This window comes from Stomoxys calcitrans, chromosome 4, assembly GCF_963082655.1.
Source record: "Stomoxys calcitrans chromosome 4, idStoCalc2.1, whole genome shotgun sequence".
NCBI lineage: Eukaryota > Metazoa > Arthropoda > Insecta > Diptera > Muscidae > Stomoxys > Stomoxys calcitrans.
The window spans coordinates 44,060,500-44,083,490 of NC_081555.1; the positions used below are offsets into that span (position 1 = coordinate 44,060,500).

General features: G+C 41.5%; 1 protein-coding gene across 1 annotated transcript; it reads right to left on the reverse strand.

Annotated features, from left to right (window-relative positions):
* Window positions 1-3,975: 3,975 nt before the first annotated feature.
* On the reverse strand, window positions 3,976-4,305 carry LOC131996909 (FUN14 domain-containing protein 1-like). Its single transcript, XM_059367108.1, has one exon. It carries the CDS (start codon window positions 4,303-4,305, stop codon window positions 3,976-3,978), a length of 330 nt encoding a protein of 109 aa, XP_059223091.1.
* Between the last annotated feature and the right edge of the window lie 18,686 nt (window positions 4,306-22,991).

Sequence of the window (22,991 nt, forward strand, 5' to 3'; positions counted from 1 at the left end):
TAAAGTATCTGTGCAAAATTTCATGCGGCTAGCTCTACGTGTTCGACCCCTATCGTGATTTCGACAGACGGACGGACGAACGGACATGGCCAGTTCGACTCAGAATGTCGAGAATATATAGACTTTACGGGGTCCTAGATCAATATTTCGAGGTGTTACAAACGGAATAACTAGATTAATATACCCCCATCCTATGGGGGTGGGTATAATGAGAGAAGTGGTTGTCATGTTGTCGGAACACGACACGGCTGAGGGAAATCTGATATATGAACCGTCACATCATAGTGATATCGGACCGATGTCGGAGCAAATGTCGTACCGAATTAAGACCGAATTCCTATACGATGAACATTTAACCGTCAAAAAGAGGCTCGTGCCGATTGGTCGATAGAAATGCTCCAAAAATACGATCGCGGTGCTCCGAAACACGTCCATGACATCGTGACAGGTGATGAATCGTGGATTTACGAGTATGAGCCCGAAAGTAAATAGCCTTCGATTGTTTAGGTGTTTCAGAATGATCCAAATCCAACAAAAGTTACTTGCGCATGAAGCACTTTCAAGCAAATGATCGCCTGTTTTTTTCAGAAAAACTAGAACAACGGCAAACAGTAAATTCACAGTGGTACACAACCATTTGTCTTCCAAGAAATCAGGAAAACTAACCGCCGAAGACGGATCTCTCTTCACCAAGACAATGCGACCTCTCACACATTGGCTGAAACAACTCAAAACTTCGATTTGATGAGTCTTTTGCCGTGTAGTCCTGATTTGGCACCGAATGACTTCTTTTTATTTCCGTATGTAAAAAATAAAATGAGAGGTCAACGTTTTTCGACACCTGGAGAAGCGGTTGATGCATTCAGAATGCATGTAAAGGGAAATATTTTGGAAAAAAATAAAGCGATTTTAAATGATTAATATTTGTTTTTGTGTTCTCTATTCCCGAAATATAAAAGGCAACCCACGTAGAAGTTGAGCATTTTTTCTATGACTACCCTGCAATTGTGGGTAGAAGGTACCGGATTATAAGTTATAAGTTAAGGCATACAAACTTCTCCTCATTCTGGACTAAGCCATGGCGATGCGTCATGCCAAATTTTTATTTATGACCATTAAATATTTCATAATTCAGTGAAGGTGAAGGTCAGTAATATTTTACTCTAGACTTTTTAATATTTAAAATAGAGGTTTTAAAATTTGACAGCGACATTTGTATTATTGGTTGCCCAAGAAGTAATTGCGGATTTTTCATATAGTCGGCGTTGACAAATTTTTTCACAGCTTGTGACTCTGTAATTGCATTCTTTCTTCTGTCAGTTATCAGCTGTTACTTTTAGCTTGCTTTAGAAAAAAAGTGTAAGAAAAGTATATTTGATTAAAGTTCATTCTAAGTTTTATTAAAAATACATTTACTTTCTTTTAAAAAATCCGCAATTACTTTTTGGGCAACCCAATATTTTTAGAATTTTTATCATTAGTTTATATTTTACCCAGACGAATATGGTTCCGTTGTTATTGCTCTTATGGAATAGAACAAACCCCCAAATAGATAAAGGAAAGAAAAAACATGGTAGTGAGTAGCACCAGATTCCACATGGCTGTCACCCGATCAAAACACGAGAAACCAATTTGATTACGTTGTGATAGATGGAAGGCATTCATCCAGCGTGTTAGATGTACGATCGATCCGTGGAGCGAATATAGATTCGGATCATTACCTTGTTGCAGCAAAGGTTCGCACCCGATTAAACAGGGCGAGGACTAGACACTGAAAAGCCGCAAACACAACACATGACAGCGGCATACTCCACTCGACTGACCCAACTGCTTGATGAAAGCACTCCTAGTTCCGATGATATAATGTCGCAGTGGCAAACTATTGCCCACTCCATGGAAAATGCCCCGAAATCCGTACTTGGGTACCGGAAGTCTCCTCCAAGAAACCCATGGTATGACCAACAGTGTCGATATGCTACTGAAGCCGATAATGCGACATAGAGCAACCCTGCAATCAGTAGCAACACGCCAGATGAAGGAGAGGTATCGGGAAAGAAGGAGAGAGGAGAAACCTCTATTCCGCAGAAAGAAAAAGGTAATGGAAAGACGTGGGTGTGAGCGAATTGAGTTGTGCAGGAGTCAGAATGAAGTTTGGAAATTCTACCAAAGAATTAAACATCAAACCGATGGCTTTGGTGCAGGCACATCTTCCTGCAGAGACAAAGAAGGAAATCTGGTAACTGACACAGATAATATGCTGATGATATGGAAACAACATTTTACCCAACTGCTAGTGTCCTACGATGGCGGCGAAGAGGATACCGCAGAACCAATCCCTGATGGTGGTAAAGAATGTTTACCTCCTAGTCAAAATGAGATCCAAGTAGCAGTGACCCGACTAAAGAACAATAAGGCAGCAGAAGCCGACGGGTTACCCGCTGAACTATTTAAGATCGGGGGCGACACGCTGATGAGGTGTATGCATCGGCTTATCTGCGCAATCTGGCTACAAGAATGCATACCCGTTGATTGGAACCTCAGCATACTATGTCCCGTACACAAGAAAAGGAGACAGGACGGAATATTCCAACTACAGAGGAATAAGTATCCTCCCCATTGCATACAAGATAATCTCGAGCGTACTGTGTGAAAGATTAAAACCTAAAGTTAATGAGATAATTGGGTTCTATCAATGCGGCTTTAGACCTGGCAAATCCACCCTGGACCAGATATTCACACCGAGCCAAAGACCCGAGAAGGACAAATCAACACCTACCATCTCTTTGTTGACTACAAAGCCGCTTTCGATACTTCTTTACGTTCAAAGGTATTTCAAGCCATGTCTGAGTTTGGTATCCCTGCAAATTTAATACGACTCTGCAGAATGATATGCGTTCCTCATTAAGAATAGGAAGAAATCTCTCCGAACCATTTAATACCAAGCGAGGTTTCAGACAAGGAGACAGCCTATCGTGTGATCTCTTTACCATCCTGTTGGAGAAGATTATACGAGATGCAGATGTGAATAGATATGGCACACTAATCACAAGAGAACACATGCTACTCACCTATGCCGAAGACATCGATATCATAAGTTGGTCACCGGAAGTAGAAAGAATCGAAAGAGAGTCCGTGAAAATGGGTCTGGCAGTAAGTGGAGATAAGACGAAATGGATGGCTTCAACTACCAAACCGAGCAGATAAAGAAAATGGAGAAAGTTGGAAACCACAACTTTGAGATAGTCTGTAACTTCATCTACCTCCGCAGCGCCGTAACCGAAACGAATGACAACAATTTTGAGATTTAGCGAAGAATAATACTGGCAAACAGATGCTACTTTGGACTAAGTAAGCAGTTTAGAAATAAGGCAACCTCTCGACAGACGAAGATTACACTATACAAGACACTGATACTACCCGTGTTGTTATATGGTTCTGAAGCATGGGTACTTGTGACAGCATACGAGGCAATGCTTGGAGTATTTGAGAGAAATATACTTCGTAAAATATATGGACCAGTTTGCGTTAATGGAGAATATAGGCGACGTATGAACCACGAGCTGTATGAGCTGTATAACGACGATAGCTTAGTTAGACGCATCAAAATACAACGGCTGCGTTATGTTGTCAGAATGAATGAAGAAGCTTCAGCAAAGAAGTCTTTTGAAGGCAAACACGGTGGTACAAGAAAACCGGGACGGCCAAAAGCCTCATGGAAAGCTCAAGTGGTGGGAGACACCTCGAAACTTGATGTCAGAGATTTCAGAATGAGCGTAGAAGATCGAGGCGCTTGGAACGCTATTCTACGTTCGACTAGTGGAACAAATAATCTGTCATAGCCAATTAAAGTAAAGTAAGCCAAGGGTTGGAAATAAGAGGTTTTAGAAGCTTTAGTTTCTTCAAATTGGCAAAAAATTGTTTTTACTTTAGCAAAATTTATTTTCGTATGTATTCTTTAATAACTCCAATTTACTTTTAGGATAATCCAATTCCAATAAACACACCTCCTATAAAGGATGTCGTGAAGGCCATATTTGTTATTGCGAAATCCAATGCTTGTTCGATTATTGATGATTTATTAGACATTTGTTGTTTTCCCATGTCCAATAGTTTTGGAATAGCGGACCAATCGAATTTTATCAGACCTTCCATCTGTGCGATTTCCAGTATTAGTATACTGCTGCCCACAGCAATTGCAGCCAATTTTCCTATTCTCATGGTGATGAAACCAGTAAATAAACCCACTGTTGCACCTATGCCGATTTCAGTGTAGGGTCCTTTTTGCTTGAACGAATTTAGATTCATTGCTTAATTCAATTTTAAGACAGTAATTTAAGTGATAATAATAGCCAAAATTTAAAATTAATATGGACTTAGGTTGATTTTTTTTTATTTATTTATGATATATGAAAAATAATTGACAGATACTATTGTAAAACACCATGTTAATATGATTGAAAATCAAGTAAGAGTGTGCTAAGTTCGGTCGGGCCGAATCTTATGTTCCCTTCACTATGGATTGCATTTGTCGAGTTTTAGGCGCGGTATCTCTTTTTAGGCAAACAAAAGATATTAAATAAGAACTTTTATACTATAGGAGCTATATCAAGTTATAGTCCGATTCGGACCATAAATGAATGCTGAACATTGTAGAAGTCATTGTGTAACATTTCAGTTCATTCAGATAAGAATTGCGCCTTCTAGGGTCTCAAGTAGCAAAATCGGGAGATAGCTTTATATGGGAGCTGTATAAAGCTATTGATCGATTCAAACCATATTTGACACGTATGTTGAAAGTCATGAGAGAAGCCGTTGTACAAAATTTTCTTGAGCCTCTATCAAGATCAAAGATCGGTTTATATGGCAGCTATATCAAATTATGGACCGATTTGCACCATAATTAGCACAGTTATTGGAAGTCATAACAAAACACCTCATGCAAAATTTCAGCCAAATCGGATAAGAATTTCTCGCTCTATTGGGTCAAGAAGACAAGATCCAAGATAGGTTTATATGACAGCTATGCCAGATTATGAACCGATTAAAATCATACTTACCACAGTTGTTGAAAGTGATACCAAAACACTATGTGCAAAATTTCAGCCAAATCGGACGAGAATTGCGCCCTCTAGAGGCTAAAGAAGTCAAGATCCCAGATCGGTTTATATGGCAGCTATATCAGATTATGTACCAATTTGCACCATAATTAGCACAGTTATTGTAAGTCATAGCAAAACACCTCATGCAAAATTTCAGCCAAATCGGATGAGAATTTCTCGCTCTATTGGCTCAAGAAGTCAAGATCCAAGATCAGTTTTGAATGACAGCTATACCAGATTATGAACCGATTAAAATCATACTTACCACAGTTGTTGGAAGTGATACCAAAACACTATGTGCAAAATTTCAGTTAAATCGGACGAGAATTGCGCCCTCTAGAGGCTCAAGAAGTCAAGATCCAAGATCGGCTTATATGACAGCTATATCAAATTATGGACCGATTTGAATCATACTTACCACAGTTGTTGGAAGTGATACCAAAACACCTCATGCTAAATTTCAGCCAAATCGGATAAGAATTTCTCGCTCTATTGGCTCAATAAGTCAAGATCCAAGATCGGTTTATATGACAGCTATACCAGATTATGAACCGATTTAAATCATACTTATCACAAATGTTGGAAGTGATACCAAAACACTATGTGCAAAATTTCATCCCAATCGGACGAGAATTGCGCCCTCTAGAGGCTCAAGAAATCAAGACCCAAGATCGGTTTATATGGCAGCTTTGCTCCTTCGAAAGTTAGCGTGCTTTCGACAGACAGACGGACGGACGGACATGGCTAGATCGACTCAAAATGACATGACGATCAAGAATATATATACTTTATGGGGTCTCAGACCCATATTTCGATGTGTTACAAACAGAATGACGAAATTAGTATACCCCCATCCTATAGTGAAGGGTATAATAATAGCAGAATAGAATTAGCTTTTTGAGTCCCTATGTAACTGATTGTCGGTTTTATGATAACCTGATACTTTACTTAACTCTTCTTTGTTTTTATACCCAGCACCATAGGATAGGAGTATACTAATCTAGTTATTCCGTTTGTAACACCTCGAAATATTCGTCAAAGACCCCATAAGTTATATATATTCTCGATCGTCTCGACGTTCTGAGTCGATCTAGCCATATCCGTTCGTCCATCCGTCTGTCGAAATCACGATAGGGTTCGAAGTCGTAGATCAAACCGCCTGAAATTTTGCACAGATACATTATATTGTTGTGGGTCGTTGGGGATTGCAAATGGCCCATATCGGTTCAGATTTGGATATATCTCCTATATAAACTTATCTCCCGATTTGATTTCGTAAGCCCATGGAAGCCATATTTTTTGTCCGATTTGGCTGAAATTCTGCACATAGTGTTTTGTTATGACTCCAAACAACTGTACCAAGTACGACCCAAATCGGTCTATAACCTGATATAGCTTCCATATAAACCGATCTACCGATTTGACTTCCCGGGCCCCTAGAAGCCGCAATTTTTGTCCGATTTGGCTTACATTTTGCACATAGTGTTCTGTTACGACTGCCAAGTACGGTCCAAATCGGTGAAGAACCTGATATAGCTCCCATATAAACCGATCTCCCGATTTGACTTCTTGAGCCACTGGAGGCCTCAATTTTCATCCGATTTGGCTGAAATTTTGCACATAGGATTCTGTTATATCTCCAAACAACTGCGCCATGTACGGCCCAAATCGGTTATGACCTGATATAGCTCCCATATAAACCGATCTCCAAATGGAGATGAAAGTGCTAGGTCAGTGGAGCAAATCCCTTAAAGGGTTTTGGGTTCTCAGGCCAAACTTTTGTTGGGGTCCTTTTTTATGCGAGTATAATATGCATCGAAGCCAATGTTACGTGATATATTCGAGATACATATATCAAAGATGGGTTGTACATGGGGGAACGTCCCACTAAAAAACCCCCAAGCTCACTAAAACGGGCATAAGTACAGGTCGGTACAATATGGGGCTTAAATAAGAGGGATTGGGAGGGATTTGAGCCGCCCCAACCCCAAAATTACCCCCAGACCTCCACTCAAATAGAAGGTATGTGGTACTTTAATGCGAATCTGATATTAAAACGTGGGTCCAAGTGTCTAGGGCCTCTTCCAAAATTCCCCCAAGTGAACATATAGATCAATTGGAACAATATGGGCCTTAATGCCCAATAATGGCAGGAATATTAGTACGAGTAATCCGCTCCATACCACTATAGACTTGCATCTAAGTAATCGGCTTGTTGGGCTCTCTAAATACTAAAAAGTCGCATCGAAAAAATCCAAGTCAGGAATTCCGTGCTATTAGAAAAATCCTTAATTATTTTTCATACCACTTAAAGCGACTTAATTCTGTTATTGTATCCCCATTAAAGTATTGTGGAATCAAGCCAAGGCTTTGGCCAACTATAGAGCTAGATGGAGAGAGATTGTCGATGCCCAATGTTCACTCTGAACACTTTACATGGCTCATGGGTTAGGTTGAATGGGTTGCCCACCAAAGGTAAGTTCACTCCGAGGCCAGTTGGGCCATTGTGGTATCATAGAGAAAGAGAAAGGGAAGAAAAAGAAAATCTGAGACCTTGTATTAGAGGTTATACACGAATAAAAGAAAAAGACAGTGGAGAAACCCGAGCGGCGGGTGAAGAACCGCCCGTTCCTACGCAAGCACGGATCTACCTACGTCGGAGCTTGTGGCACCCCCGTCGGAACCATCCTGTTCCATCCTCAGGGGAGATACCTGAATTACGTATGCAAGTTCACCAGATAACAGAAGAAACGACTCTCCAGAAAGGAGAGCCTACGTCTCGTCAGACCCGGACAGGAAAACAGCAAGTGCTGCATAGTCTCCTCCTCGTTCTAATCGAGGTAAATCCTACAGAAGTCACTGTGCGGTATCCCTATGCGCGTCACCATGCGGCCTATGGCACACTGTCTGATTATGACACCTGTCAAGGTACTCATCGACCTCTTATTCCCTCGTCCTCCTCTGATCGATGACTGGCCATAGCGCCTTCGCAGCCCGTCCACCTAGTCCCACCTCGCCACCGACGCCGCCCTGGCCACCCCAACTACTGTGTTCAATAGCTCTACAAATGCCACTTAGGCAAGACGCCAAGGCATTGACCGCCTCCATACTATCCACATAAATTCTGAGTTTCCACTGCAATGGCTAAGACCTCTACCTGAAAGACCGTACACTCGTCCGGCAGTCTCAAAGACATACTGATATTAAGTGCATCAGAGTAGACCTCCAATCCAGTCCCCGACTCCATCTTGGAGCCATCTGTGTAGATCGAGGTCTTATCCTCCTCAAGCACACCATTCGCCCACCATTCGTCCCTCTTAGGAAAACGAATCGCGAATCACTACAGTCGGCACTGGTGCCAGGTAGTCGGAGATCCTCCTCAGTCTACCCTCCGTATCCATAACACCCAGAATCGAACTGTGGCCGCAACCATCCTCCTTCAGCATGCCGAGCTCTCTCAGCCTAAGCACGACCCTGTCGGCGCAGTTCTAAATATAGGCCCCAATGAGCTGCATATCCAGCATCGCTTTCAGGCCTACCTGCGGAGCGGATCTCAGTGCCCCTGTGATCCCGACGCAGGCCAGTATCTGGACCTTCTCGAACTCCCTCGCACGCGTCCTCTTCCCTACGGCATCCCACCATACCAGTGCTCCATAGGCCAGTATTGGCCTCACGATGGCCGTATACATCCAATAAATCATCCTGGGGGTCGCCCTCCACTTCCTAACGAACATCCTCCTGCAGGATATGGATGTGCAGTCCTTTGGGGCCTATATTTGGACCTGCTCCGCCAAGGTCGCGCTTACGCTGAGACAGCTCGGCATGCTGAGGTCGATGAATACTTTGACAAGGTCATAACTGGACATAGGCCGCATGGCCCCGCGCATGGGGATACCGTACAATGACTTTTGTAGGAGTTGCCTCGATGAGGATGAGACTATTGAGCTCTTGCTTTGTTCCTGTCCGGGTCTGCAGAGACGTAGGCTGTCCTTTCTGGGTAGCGGTTTCTTCTGTGATCTGGGTGACCTTGCGAAAGTACCTATGGTATCTTTCTTGAGGTTTTTTGAAGGAACAGGATGGTTCTGAAGGGTGGTGACACAGGCTCCGGCGTAGGTAGGTCCGTGCTTGTTGTAGGTACGGGCGGTTCTCTACCTCCAGCTCGGGTTTCTCCACTCCTCCTGACTTTTGGCTTTGTCTTTTTCTTTTTATTCGTCTATTAACTCTAGTACGAGGTCTCACATTTTCCATTTTCTTCCCTTTCTCTCTCAAGGGTATCACAATGGGCCAAGCTGGTCTCCGAGTGAACTCACATTTGGTGGGCGACTCATTCAACCTAACCTAATCTTCGATCAACATCATTACTCCAAAATTCCGGTGTCTCCGTGAGTCCCGTCGTATTCTGTATTCCTAGAGTCGTGTGTAGTACATATTTCAGTAATCTTCCGCTCTGTCACTACGAGCTCTGTTATAAAGTCTGCGGACCTCTTTCCCAAAGTTGCGAATCTACCCAGACATCCAGGGTTTTTCTTGAGCTGATTTCCTCTCCCGAAGAGGTCAACCATCTTCGAAAGACTCCACCAGTCACGCTCCAACGAGTCACGCAAACGAAAAAGGGCCATAATTTGCGGATCTGCACTCGGAATGCCCACACTCTTTATAGAGAAGGTGCAGTATACGCGGTGGCGGATGTATTAGAGAAGTACAAGGCAGATATTACCGCCTTACAGGAAGTGCGATAGACTGGGAATGGCTTCACTAACGTCACCAAACGATGACGAATTATACTAAAGCTGCCATAACACGAGGCATGAATTTGGCTGTGGATTTCTGGTTAGTCGGAGACTGAAACACCTTGTTTACAGCTTTATTCCTGTGGATGAGTGGCTAGCCACAATCCGCATAAAAGACAAATTCTTCAACATCAGCCTTATTTTTGCCCATGCCCCGACGAAAGACCAGCAGACCAAGGGTATTTTCTACGAGCGCCTAGAGAGAGAATATGACCGCTGCCCCGCCCATGATATTAAAATCGTTCTGGGAGATTTTAATGCGAAGATAGGGAAGGAAGACATTTTTGGCCCAACAGTTTAAAAGTTTAGCCTCCACGAAATAACATCCAGTAATGGGTTGAGGCTGATAGATTTTGCCGCAGCAAAAACCATGGTAGTTAGTAGCACCAGATTTCAACATAAAAATATTCACAAAGCCACATGGTTATCACCCGATCGAAACACGAGGAACCAAATTGATCACGTTGTGATAGATGGATGGCATTCATCCAGTGTGTTCGATGTACGATCGATCCGTGGAGCGAATATAGATTCGGATCATTACCTTGTTGCAGCAAAGGTTCGCACCCGTTCGACACTGCATGGAAGCTGAACATTGAAAAGCTGCAAACACAACAAATGGCAGCGGCATACTCCACTCGACTGACCCAACTGCTTGATGAAAGCACTCCTTGTTCCGATGATACAATGGCGCAGTGGCAAACTATTGCCCACTCCATTGAAAATGCCGCGAAATCCGTACTTGGGTACCGGAAAACCCCTCGAGGAATCCCAAGGTATGACCTAGAATGTCGAGATGCTGCTGAAGCCGAGAATGCGACATAGAGCAAACCTGCAATCAGTAGCAACGCGCCAGATGAAGGAGAGGTATCGGGAGAAAAGGAGAGAGGAGAAACGTCAATTTTGCAGAAAGAAAAATAAAATGGAAAGACATGAGTGTGAGTGAATTGAGATGTACGGGAGTCAGAATGAAGTTCGGAAATCTACCAAAGAATTAAACATCAAAACGATGGCTTTGGTGCAGACACATCCTCCTGCAGAGACAAAGAAGGAAATGTGGTAACTGACTCACATAGCATGTTGAGGATATGGAAAGAACATTTTGCACAACTGCTAGTGTCCTACGTTGGCGGCGAAGAGGATACCGCAGAACCAATCCCTGATGATGGTATAGAATGTTTACCTCCTAGTGAGAATGAGGTCCAAGTAGCAGTAACCCGACTAATGAACAACAAGGCAGCAGGAGCCGACGGGTTACCCGCTGAACTATTTAAGACCGGAGGCGGCACGCTGATAAGGCGTACGCATCAGCTTATCTGCGCGATCTGGCTAGAAGAACACATACCCGATGATTGAAACCTCAGCATACTATGTCCCGTACACAAGAAAGGAGACAAGACGGAATGTGCCAACTACAGAGGAATAAGTCTTCTCCCCATCGCATACAAGATACTCTCGAGCGTACTGTGTGAAAGATTAAAACCTAAAGTAAATGAGATAATTGGGCCCTATCAATGTGGCTTTAGACCTGGTAAATCCACCCTGGTCCTGATATTCACACTGAGCCAAAGACCCGAGAAGAACAAATCAACACCGGCCATCTCCTTGTTGACTACAAAGCCGCTTTCGATACTCCTTAACGTTCAAAGGTATTTCAAGCCATGTCTGCGTTTGGTATCCCTGCAAAATTAATAAGACTTTGCAGGATGACACTTGCTGATACACGTTCCTCAGTAAGAATAAGAAAGAATCTCTCCGAACCATTTAATACCAAACGAGGTTTCAGACAAGGAGACAGCCTATCGTGTGATCTCTTTGCCATCCTGCTGGAGAAGATTATACGAGATGCAGATGTGAATAGATATGGCACACTAATCACAAGAGAACACATGCTACTCACCTATGCCGAAGACATCGATATCATAAGTTGGTCACCGGAAGTAGAAAGAATCGAAAGAGAGTCCGTGAAAATGGGTCTGGCAGTAAGTGGAGATAAGACGAAATGGAAGGCTTCAACTCCCAAACCGAGCAGATAAAGAAAACTGAGAAAGTTGGAAACCACAACTTTGAGATAGTCAGTAACTTTATCTACCTCGGCAGCGCCGTAACCGAAACGAATGACAACAGTTTTGAGAATTAGCGAAGAATGATACTGGCAAACAGATGCTACTTTAGACTTAGTAAGCAGATTAGAAATAAGACCACCTCTCGACAGACGTAGATTGCGCTATACAAGACACTGATACTACCCGTGCTGTTATATGGTTCTGAAGCATGGGTACTTGTGAAAGCATACGAGGCAATGCTTGGAGTATTTGAGAGAAAGATACTTCGTAAAATATATGGACCAGTTTGCGTTAATGGAGAATATAGGCGACGTATGAACCACGAGCTGTATGAGCTGTATAACGACGATAACATAGTTACACGCATCAAAATACAACGGCTGCATGGGCTAGGTCATGTTGTCAGAATGGATGAAGAAGTTCCAGCAAAGAAGTATTTTCAGGGCAAACACGGTGGTACACGCAAACCGGTAAGACCAAAAAAAGCCCCATGGAAAAATCAAGTGGTGGGAGACACCTCGAAACTTGGTGTCAGAGATTTTAGAATGAGCGCAGAAGATCGAGGCGCTTGGAACGCTATTCTACGTTCGGCTAGTGGAACAAATGTTCTGTCATAGCATAGTAAAGTAGAGTTATTCTAACCAAATGACGAAACTCGTCCCATAGTGGTTAGTGTGTGTTGTGGTTGGTGCAAAAATCTCCGATCAATGATTGAGCTCGCCTCGAAAGGGAAACGAACAAGAAATATGATCGTCATGACATTTTAAGTCGAACTAGCCCTGACCGTCCGTCTGTCGAAAGCAAGCTTACTATCGAAGGAGTAAAGCTAGACTCTTTTTGCACAAATACTTCTTATTAGTTAAGGTCGGTTAGTTTTGCAAATGGGCCAAATCGATCCATGTTTCGATAAAGCTGCCATACAAATCGATCTCCCGATTTGACTTTTTGAGCTTCTGGAGGGAAGACTCTATTTTTAACAGAATTTTTTTTTTTTTTTTTTTTTTTTTTTTTATTTCTTAGACATAACAATGTTGCTTAAGTATAATACTACAACTAGTCATTTGAATTAGGACTAACTAGTAGTTTATTTAAATTATATAATTATGTATGATACAGCTTATGCTTTAAGGCACAAGTAGCTGGGTAAACCTCCTCTTCAGATCGAAGGGTTTATATCTATTGAGTCTTCGGGTTATATTTGCCTCCATAAGTTTTGGGATCTCCGGATTTTTGTGATGGTGCAGCCTTTTCTCATAGTTATCTGCTACTTGCTGTATTTCCTCTCTTACAGTGCTGATTTTAAGATCTCTATGTATGTCGCTATTTCTTATATACCATGGTGCCTTTACTATATCTCTTAAGATTTTGTTTTGGAGTAACTGTATACTTTGAATGGTACTTTCATTGGCACATCCCCAGAGTTGGATACCATATAGCCATATCGGCTTTAAGACTTGCTTATATATCATAAGTTTGTTGGAGATAGATAGTAAAGACTTTCTACCGATCAGCCATTTTAACTCGCGATATTTAATTTCTAGAGCTTTTTTTTTGTTTGCCACATGAGCTTTCCATTTTAGTTTGCTGTCTAGCGTCACTCCAAGGTACTTTGCCGAATCAGCAATAGGAACTTGTTTGCCTTTAATGAAAATGGGTTTATGGGTGGTTTTTGTTTTTTGTGTAAAATCTACATGTACGGACTTTGAACTATTGAGCTTAAGTCCCCATTTTTCAGTCCATGAATCAATTTTCGCCAAAGCATTTTGTAGTTTGATTGTTGATGTTTCGTTTGTTTTGCCTGTTGCAACTATGACTGTGTCGTCAGCGAATGTACCTATAGTACATTCTGAATGCGAGGGAAGATCATACGTATATAGTAAATACAGAAATGGACCCAATATGCTGCCCTGTGGAACTCCTGAGTAGATGGGGTAGATTTCCGAATGCTCGTTACCCTGTTTGACTCGAAAAAATCTATCGTTTAAATATGACTCCATCAGCTTGCAATAACTATCCGGAAGTATTGACTTAAGCTTGTGTATTAGCGATGTGTGAACAACTCCGTCGAAAGCCTGAGAGATATCCAAAAATACAGCGGAACATACCTCCTTTTTTTCGAAAGCTTCTTCAATATCATGTGTTATCCTGTGAATTTGTTCTATGGTGGAATGACCTTTACGAAAGCCAAACTGATGACTTGGTATTAAATTCATTCTTTCAATAAAAGAGTTTAGACGTTTGCCTATTATTTTCTCAAAAAGTTTACCAATTAATGGTAGTAGTGAAATAGGTCTGTAGGAGCTTACTTCATTTAGATCTTTCCCAGGTTTTGGAACCATTATTACTTCGGCGACTTTCCAAGCTGTTGGCACATAGTTTAAACGAATAGCTGAGTTAAAGATTTTTGTTATTTTAGCTAATGCTTTTAGCGGTAAATTCTTCAATACTTCTGCTGTAATCAGGTCAAAGCCAGGTGACTTTTTATTTTTGAGGCATTTTATTTCCTGAAGTATTTCCTTTAAGGTAACTTTTGAAATTATTTCTTGACATGATAGACCGACGTTTTCTTCCTTTGAGTTTGACTTATTAGAAAAAATTGTGTACAAGTGTTTCGCAAAGGCATTAGCCTTCTCTAGATCTGTTTTTGCCCATTCGCTTTCAATTGTCCTTAAGGGTTGATTAAGGTTTTTAGGACAGTTCAATTTTTTTGTGGCTTTCCACAGTGAATAGTCTGTTTTACTATCATAAGTCAGTTTTGAAATAAACTGATTAAATTTTGAGTTTTTTAATTTCTTGATTTCTTTGCGAAGTTTTTGAGTTAACTTATTCAGAATTTGTTTGTTCTGGGGAGATCTGTTCATCTGCCACTTCTTTCTTTGATTCCTTTTCTGTTTTACCATATTTCTTATGTATAAAGGATATGTGTGTCCTGAAGAAGGCTTTTTATAAGTTTTTTAACAGAATTGGTTGAAATTTTCAACGTATTGTTTTGTTTTGTCTTACAACAATTGTGCCATGTATACTCTAAAACGGTTCATAGAACTCGACAAATGCGATCAATGGTGGAGTGTATATAATTTCGATCGAATTTAGCACGCTCTTACCTTTTAACAGCCATGATTAGTACGGTCCATATCGGTCTGTAACTTGATATATGTACAAATGCAAATTGGCCCATGAACATTCCACTAAAGAACAGGGCCAAAACTTCTCACATATCAATGAGTGCGGTCCGATTCAAGTTTAAGCTCAATGATAAGGGGCCTCCCTTTTAAAGCCGAGTCCGAACGGCGTGCCGCAGTGCAACATCTCTTTGGAGAGAAGTTTTACATGGCATAGTACCTCACAAATGTTGCCAGTATTAGCTAGGGAAAACCACCGCTGAAAATTTTTTCTGATGGACTCGCCAGGATTCGACCCAGGCGTTTAGCGTCATAAGCGGACATGCTAACCTCTGGCCTCCTTGATATATGATGTTCTCGATATATGTAGCCCTGAAAAAGTCACTCAGCCCGGCGGAACTTATGGCGTTATTACTTGTCTGAATTGTTTATTATCTATGGGTTTTTTCTTAGAAATTAAACGTTTGTTTTTCGTCTTGTCTATTTCATAGAACTCATTGATAATAACAATTGGACCACCATTAATTAAACTAATTAATTTACTGAAGTGACATAATTTATTTACAGAATTTTCAATGACAGATAATTGATTTAGCGCGTTATTTTTTCAAGAATCTGAAATTCTTAGAATTTTCAAAACATTTTTTTTTCATAAAATTTTCCTAAGGTTTGCAAATCTTACCGTTGCCATTAAATAGTATTTTTTTGTTTTTAGTATCAACACTTATCATTGGCTTTTTTTACCCTCCACCATAGAATAGATCATGTTGTGATGGATGGAAGGTATTTTACCGATCCGGAGGACGAACATCGATTCGGATCATTACCTTGTGTTTTTTTTTCTGTCAGCCAACACGCAGGGGATGTCCCCTATGAATGCAGTGCATTGCTTTGGCGAGAGGAAATTAGGAATTGGAGGGGGGAAATGGGTGTAGTGCTTATTGACATTTGCCTTGAATCTTTGGATGTCAAAGTTAGTGAGAAAATCATTAGCCGGAAGTCGATTCCACATACGAACGGTTCCGGTGAAATAAGAATTCTCTCTATAATGCGTTGTATGATCTGCTGGCCAATCAATTACAAATGGGTGTGAGTTCCTGGAATGTCTAGTATCCCTGACAGACGAACACACGCCATGAAAGTACCGATAGAACAGCGCCAAATAACCCACATTGCGACGATGATGAAGGGAGGCAACAGAGTTGGATACCCCACTGTCCCTAATCAACGCCTTCGCTCTCCTCTGTACATGGTTCAGTAGCTCCAGGGATGATTTTGAAACTCCAGCCCAGCCATTTGGTGAGAAAAGTAAGATCTGACAGCTGGACATTGAAAAGCTGCAAACACAACAGATGGCAACGGCATACTCTACTCGGCTGACCCAATTGCTGGAAAAAAACACTCCCTGTCCCGATGGTATAACAGCGCAATGGCATTGCCCACTCCATGAAAAGAGCAGCAACATCCACACTTGGGTACCTAAAGCCTACCCCAAGGAACGGAACCTATGGTACGACCAGGAGTACCAAAAAGCTATTGACGCCAAGAATGCGGCATACAGGGCAACATTACAGTCAACAGCAATGCTCCAGGCGAAGAAAAGGAGACACGAGAAACGTCTACTCCGCAGGAAGAAGAAGGAAATGGAAATGTGTAAGTGTGAGCGAATCGAGATTATCAGAAGTCAGAGTGAAGTCCAAAAATTCTTTCAAATAATTAAAAATCAAACCGATGGCTTTGGTGTAGGCACAACTGCTGCAGAGGCAAAGAAGGAAATCTGGTACCTGATAAAAATGGAGTGCTGATGATATGGAAAGAACATTTTTCCCAGCTGCTGGTATCCGATGATGGTGGTCATGAGTATACCGCAGAATCAATCCCTGATGATGGTATAGAATGTGTATCACCTATTCAAAACGAGGTCCACCTAGCAGTAACCCGGCTGAAAAACAATAAGGCGGCAGGAGCCGATAGGTTGCCGGCTGAACGATTTAAGACTGAAGGCGTATGCATCACCTCGTCTACGCAAATTGGCTAGAAGAGCGCATACCCGATTATTGGAACCTCAGCATACTATGTTCCGTACACAAGAAAGGGGACAAGACGGTAATGAGGCGATACTTGGAGTGTTTGAGAGGAACATTCTTCGAAAAATAATGGATCAGTTTCCGGTCATGGAGAATGCAGGCGTCCTATGAACTACGAGCTGTATGACATAGTTAAACGCATCAAAATACAACGGCTGCGTTGGCTAGGTCAGGTTTTCAGAATGGATGAAGAAGCCCCAGCAGACTTTTGAAGGTGATCACGGTGGTACACGCAAACCGGAACGATGAATAACCCGATGGAAAGATTAATTAGTGGGAGATACCTCGAAACTTTGTGTTAGAGTTTTTAGAAAGAGCTCAGAAGATCGAGGTGCTTGGAACGCTATTCTACGTTCGGCTAATGCGACAAATCTTCTGTCATAGTTAATTTAAGTAAGTAAGCATTTATTTTCAATTCCATTCATTTCGTGGTCTAAAGGTTGGGTCTTTACTGCCATAAGGGTGAACTCTCTAGTTCTATAGAAAGACTGGCCAAAGTAGATTTATGGTAGTGTTCGCCATCGAAATAACTTGTCTTAACATAGTTCCAGGTGTTTGCCCAGCGATTCGTTCGCATACGCACTTAGCTTGCATCTGCACCTAGTTGCATCCACACCAAGTTTACTTCCGTGATTCGTTTGAATAGGCATTTAGGTTGCACGCACCTAGCTTACATCGCGATTCGTTTGCATCAGTACAAAGCTGGCACCGGCGCTTTGCTCACATCTCTGCGCTTAGCTCGCATCCTAAGATAACATAACCGGCCCATAAATCCCCACCCTGATCGCTACCTATCCCAAACTTCACGGAATAGCTGTGAGCACCACACAGGCCGGAACATTGAGGTCCGATCTGTGTGGGTTTCATTGCTATCACGAGCTTAGCTGCGAACTACCGGGCGCGTCCACTGGTTGGGGATAGTGGAATGCTCCATACGGAGTAGCTGCAACGGCAGTCGCGGACAATCAGCGGTATCGAACGGAGAATCTCAGTGAGAGGCCTGGTGGTACCAGCTCGCAAAATTGCAAGGCGGGTTATTGGCGTCTTTAAATAACCAATGGCGATGCTGTTCCCGCGGCGATCGAGGAACGAGCTTGATCACCTACAGGAGCTTGATGAGGATCGCCACCTCCACATGAATATGTGGCTACAACAACAAACATTCATGGTCTGCATCGACAACTGATGCCTTCCACCAAACAGCCAACCAAATGCACCAACAAGGGGGTCTTGGGTCAATGATTTGCAAGCGTTGCTCGTTAGTAAGTCTATTCATGATGAAATGTCAAAGCATACTGAGCATCTTTCTCTTTGACACCATGTCTGAAATCCCACGTGATCTGTCAAATACTAATGCATGAAAATCCTAACCTCAAAAAAATCACCCTTTATAATAGAGTTCCGATAGGCTAAGGACAGTTGTAAAGTGTAAACGAGCATATTATTCTTTAGCGCCAGAGGAAATTCAATATTTCCCAAAATTAGTTCATTTTAACTAGTGTTGAGGTCGAAAATTGTTTGAGCGTAGAAAGCTTGTAGTTCAGCCTGCTCGCTACCTTTTCCAAACACCATTCCTTGTCGACATCGACCAAGGTGGTCTCACGTGAACAGCTGAAAACAGCCGGCCAGTTTGACGGTATTAAGATGTCAGTTCTTGGTGTTTACATTCGAAGCAAACTACCCCATTTTTTGAACGTTCTCTTTGTTTGTGTTTCTCTTCCTCTCATTTGACATGCACACGTACACACACGAGGGCAGGTTTCTTTGGTTGTGTTGAGAACAATGCCAATTGCGATGGCCTTAACGTTCGATATTTAATTTTTTGACTGATGCTATCGCAAAATTAAACAAAAATAAGCAATCCGACACTGAATGCATCCTTTATGATACATTGCGCCTATAGAGGGCGCAATTTTCATTCAATTAGGCTAACATTTTGTACAATGAGTTTCCTCATGACTTCTAACTGGCTTTATCTCTTTATTTTAGTTTTATTTGGTCTGACATTGATATTTTTTCACTTAAAAGTTTTCGTTCATTGTGATACCACAGGAAGATGTGATACCACAGAAGAAGGAAGATGCCTTCTAGTTCCTACCGTTGAACCATCCAGATCGCTTTAAAAAGCCCTATAACTTGCGAATGTTCACATACGCTAAATCAGACAGGTTCTCCATGAAATGAGAACCTAAAGTGGAACTCCTTCTAACTGCTAGTGCGGGACATACACACAGAAGGTGTTCTATAGTCTCTTCTTCTTCGATGTCCTCACAGCTTCTGCAAAAGTCGTTGCTGGCAGCCTTCAGTCTGTCAGCATGTTTTCCGATTAGACAGTGACCTGTCATGATGGACACAATGACTGAGTCGTCTGTTCTAGCCAATGACAGCAAAGCAGTGGACCTCTTCAAGTCTAGATTAGGCCACATAGTTTTAGAATGCTCACAGCCCCCCCTTTGTGACCATCTGTCATTCGTTGTCCTTCGGACATGGTCCTGAAAACCTAGCTTACATGTTGCTAGAAACAAACCCGCAGATTCCAGTATCTCTGGAATGTGTTGGGTAGTTCCTAGTCTCGCAAGCTCATCCGTTATACAACTCCCAGATATATCATTGTGGCCCAACACCCAGAACAGGTGAATTTTTAACTGTTCAGCCATCTCGTTGAGACATCTGCGACAGTCGAGGGCGGTTTTTGTGTTCAGAAATAGATTCTCCAGGGATTTAATAGCTGCCTGGCTGTCTGGGAAGATATTTATGCCAATCGTCGTAATGACATTATATATCTTAGCCATTCCACCACTTCCTTAATTGCAAGGATCTCTGCTTGAGACACACTGCAGTGGTCGGTTAACCTTTTCGATATGACCAGTTTTAGATCTTTAAAGTACACCCAAAGCCCACCTGGTCGTTTAGTTTGGAATTATCCGTAAAAAAGTCTATGCAACTCCTGGTACCAGTGATATCGTAGTTCCAATCAGGAATAGTGGTACAGTATTTTTTATCAAAAAGCGGCTCAGGAAGGGTATAATCCACACTGCCTGCCACATCGGATATTGTATCAAGTGTATTGTACAGTGTTCGTAGCCGCCACATGACCAATGAGAAAGCTCCCTTAACCTCACGGCAGTGGCCGCTACAATTTGAGTAGCCACAATGTCCAGAGGCATAAGATGTAGCATTAAGTTCAGTGCATCAGATGGTGTTGTCCTCAGTGCGGCTGTGATGCACAAACAAGCCATCCTTTGGATTCGGTTAGGTATTGAGCAGTAGGGGGATTTTTGAAGCGCCGTCCACCAGACCACAACACCATATAGCATTATAGGTTTGACAACTGCAATATATACCCAATGTATGACACGCGGTCTTAATTCCCAACTTTTGCCAATGACTCTCTTGCAGGTGTATAGGGCAAGAGTGGCCTTTTTTGCCCTTTCCAAAATGTTGGATTTGAAGTTCAATTTCCTGTCCAGCAAAACACCCAGGTATTTTGCGCATTCTGTAAATGGAACATTCTCTTTTTGTCGTAATCTTATGTTAAGAATTTAAATGGATGCCGAGAATAGACGGAAAAAGTAAAGTTTTTTTTTACCAGATTTCAGAAACTTATGTTACAATTTATTTCATTTCGATAAACAATGTGGTATGTCTCAAAGCACACTTATCCGACTTCTTTTATTTGTATACTAGATTTGGCCTTGGGCAAATTGAGGTTTTACAGATGGAATGACAAGATTCGTATGGACACATTCAACGACTGGGGATACAAAAATAATATTGGGTTGCCCAAAAAGTAATTGCGGATTTTTCATATAGTCGGCGTTGACAAATTTTTTCACAGCTTGTGACTCTGTAATTCCATTCTTTCTTCTGTCAGTTATCAGCTGTTACTTTTAGCTTGCTTTAGAAAAAAAAGTGTAAAAAAAGTATATTTGATTAAAGTTCATTCTAAGTTTTATTAAAAATGCATTTACTTTCATTTAAAAAATCCGCAATTACTTCTTGGGCAACACAATAATTATCATTGTAAATGTGAAATCATCGTTTTTAAACTAATATAGTCATTAAAAAGCAATTAGGTTTGTGTTAATGTAAGCGACTGCTAATGCCGCAAATTCGTCCAGAATTCGCTAAAACTCTCAACTGTACACCCTGAAAAATAAGTTTGCTGGTATCAGTAAACAATGTACTCTGATCTTAAATCAACATTTTTTCACTTTTGCAGAAAAAAATTAGAAATGAAAATTACAAGCAAACTAACTGCTGGCCTTTTCTCAGCAGATGTTCTGATATTACAGCAAACTTGTTTGCTGTTTTTACTAACAAATTTCTCTGGGTGCAGCTCCAATTGTGTTTAACGCCTTATATGAACTTTTAACGGTGGCTTTAAGCGAAGTAGAAAGAAAAGCCTAATGTTTGCCAATTTGCGTATTTTTCAATCTAAAGGGATTCGGAGCGGAGCATTTCTATTTTTGCTGAAACGAGCGTTGACAGGGAGTGAATTTTTTGAACCCGGAGCGGAGCAGTTTCAAATCTCAAAATCCCCTCCGCTCCGAGAAAATAGAAACCTTTTAAATACATATTTTTATACCCTCCACCATAGGATGGGGGTATACTAATTTCGTCATTCTGTTCGGAACTCCTCCAAATATCCGTCTAAGATCCCATAAAATGTATATATATATTGGGTTGCCCAAAAATAATTTTTCATATAGTCGGCGTTGACAATTTTTTTCACAGCTTGTGACTCTGTAATTGCATTCCTTCTTCTGTCAGTTATCAGATGTTACTTTTAGCTTGCTTTAGAAAAAAAGTGTAAAAAAAGTATATTTGATTAAAGTTCATTCTAAGTTTTATTAAAAATGCATTTACTTTCTTTTAAAAAATCCGCAATTACTTTTTGGGCAACCCAATACTTGATCGTTGTGACATTTTAAGTCGAACTAGCCATGTCCGTCCGTCTGTCTGTCGAAAGCACGCTAACTTTTGAAGGAGTAGAGCTAGCGGCTTAAAATTTTGCACAAATACTTCTTATAAGTGTAGATCGGTTGGGATTGTAAATGGGCCAAATCGGTACATGTTTTGATATAGCTGCCATATAAACCTATCATGGGTCTTGACTTCTTGAGCCTCTAGAGGGCACAATTCTCGTCCAATTTGACTGATATTTTGCACGACGTGTTTTGATATCACTTCCAACAACTGTGTTAGGTATGGTCCAAATCGGTCCATTACCTGATATAGCTGCCATATAAACCGATCTGGGATCTTGACTTCTTCAGCTTTTAGAAGGTGGAATTCTTATCCGATTTGACTAAAATTTTGCCCATATTGTTTTGATATCACTTTCAACAACTGTATTAGGTATGGTCCAAATCGGTCCATAACCTGATATAGCTGCCATATAAACCGATCTGGGTTCTTGACTTCTTGAGCATCTAGAGAGCGCAATTCTCATTCGATTTGGCACAAATTTTGTACAACGGCTCCTCCCATGGCCTTCAACATACGTGTGCAATATGGTCAGAATCGATCTATAGCTTGATACAGCTTCCATATAAACCGATCTCCCGATTTTGCTTCTTGAGCCCCGAATCGGACTATAACGATATAGCTCCTCCGTCCGTCCGTATTCATTATTCTTTGTTTGCCTAAAAACAGATACTGCGCAAAGAACTCGACAGATGCGTCCATGGTGGAGGGTATATAAGATTCGGCCTGGCCGAACTTAGCACGCTCTTACTTGTTTGGTTTAATTGGCTATGACAGAACATTTGTTCCACTAACCAAACGTAGAATAGCGTTCCAAGCACCTTGATCTTCTGCGCTC

Excerpts from the sequence above, each read along its gene's own strand:
- LOC131996909 (XM_059367108.1), bottom strand. The coding sequence starts at position 4,305 with ATGAATCTAAATTCGTTCAAGCAAAAAGGACCCTACACTGAAATCGGC.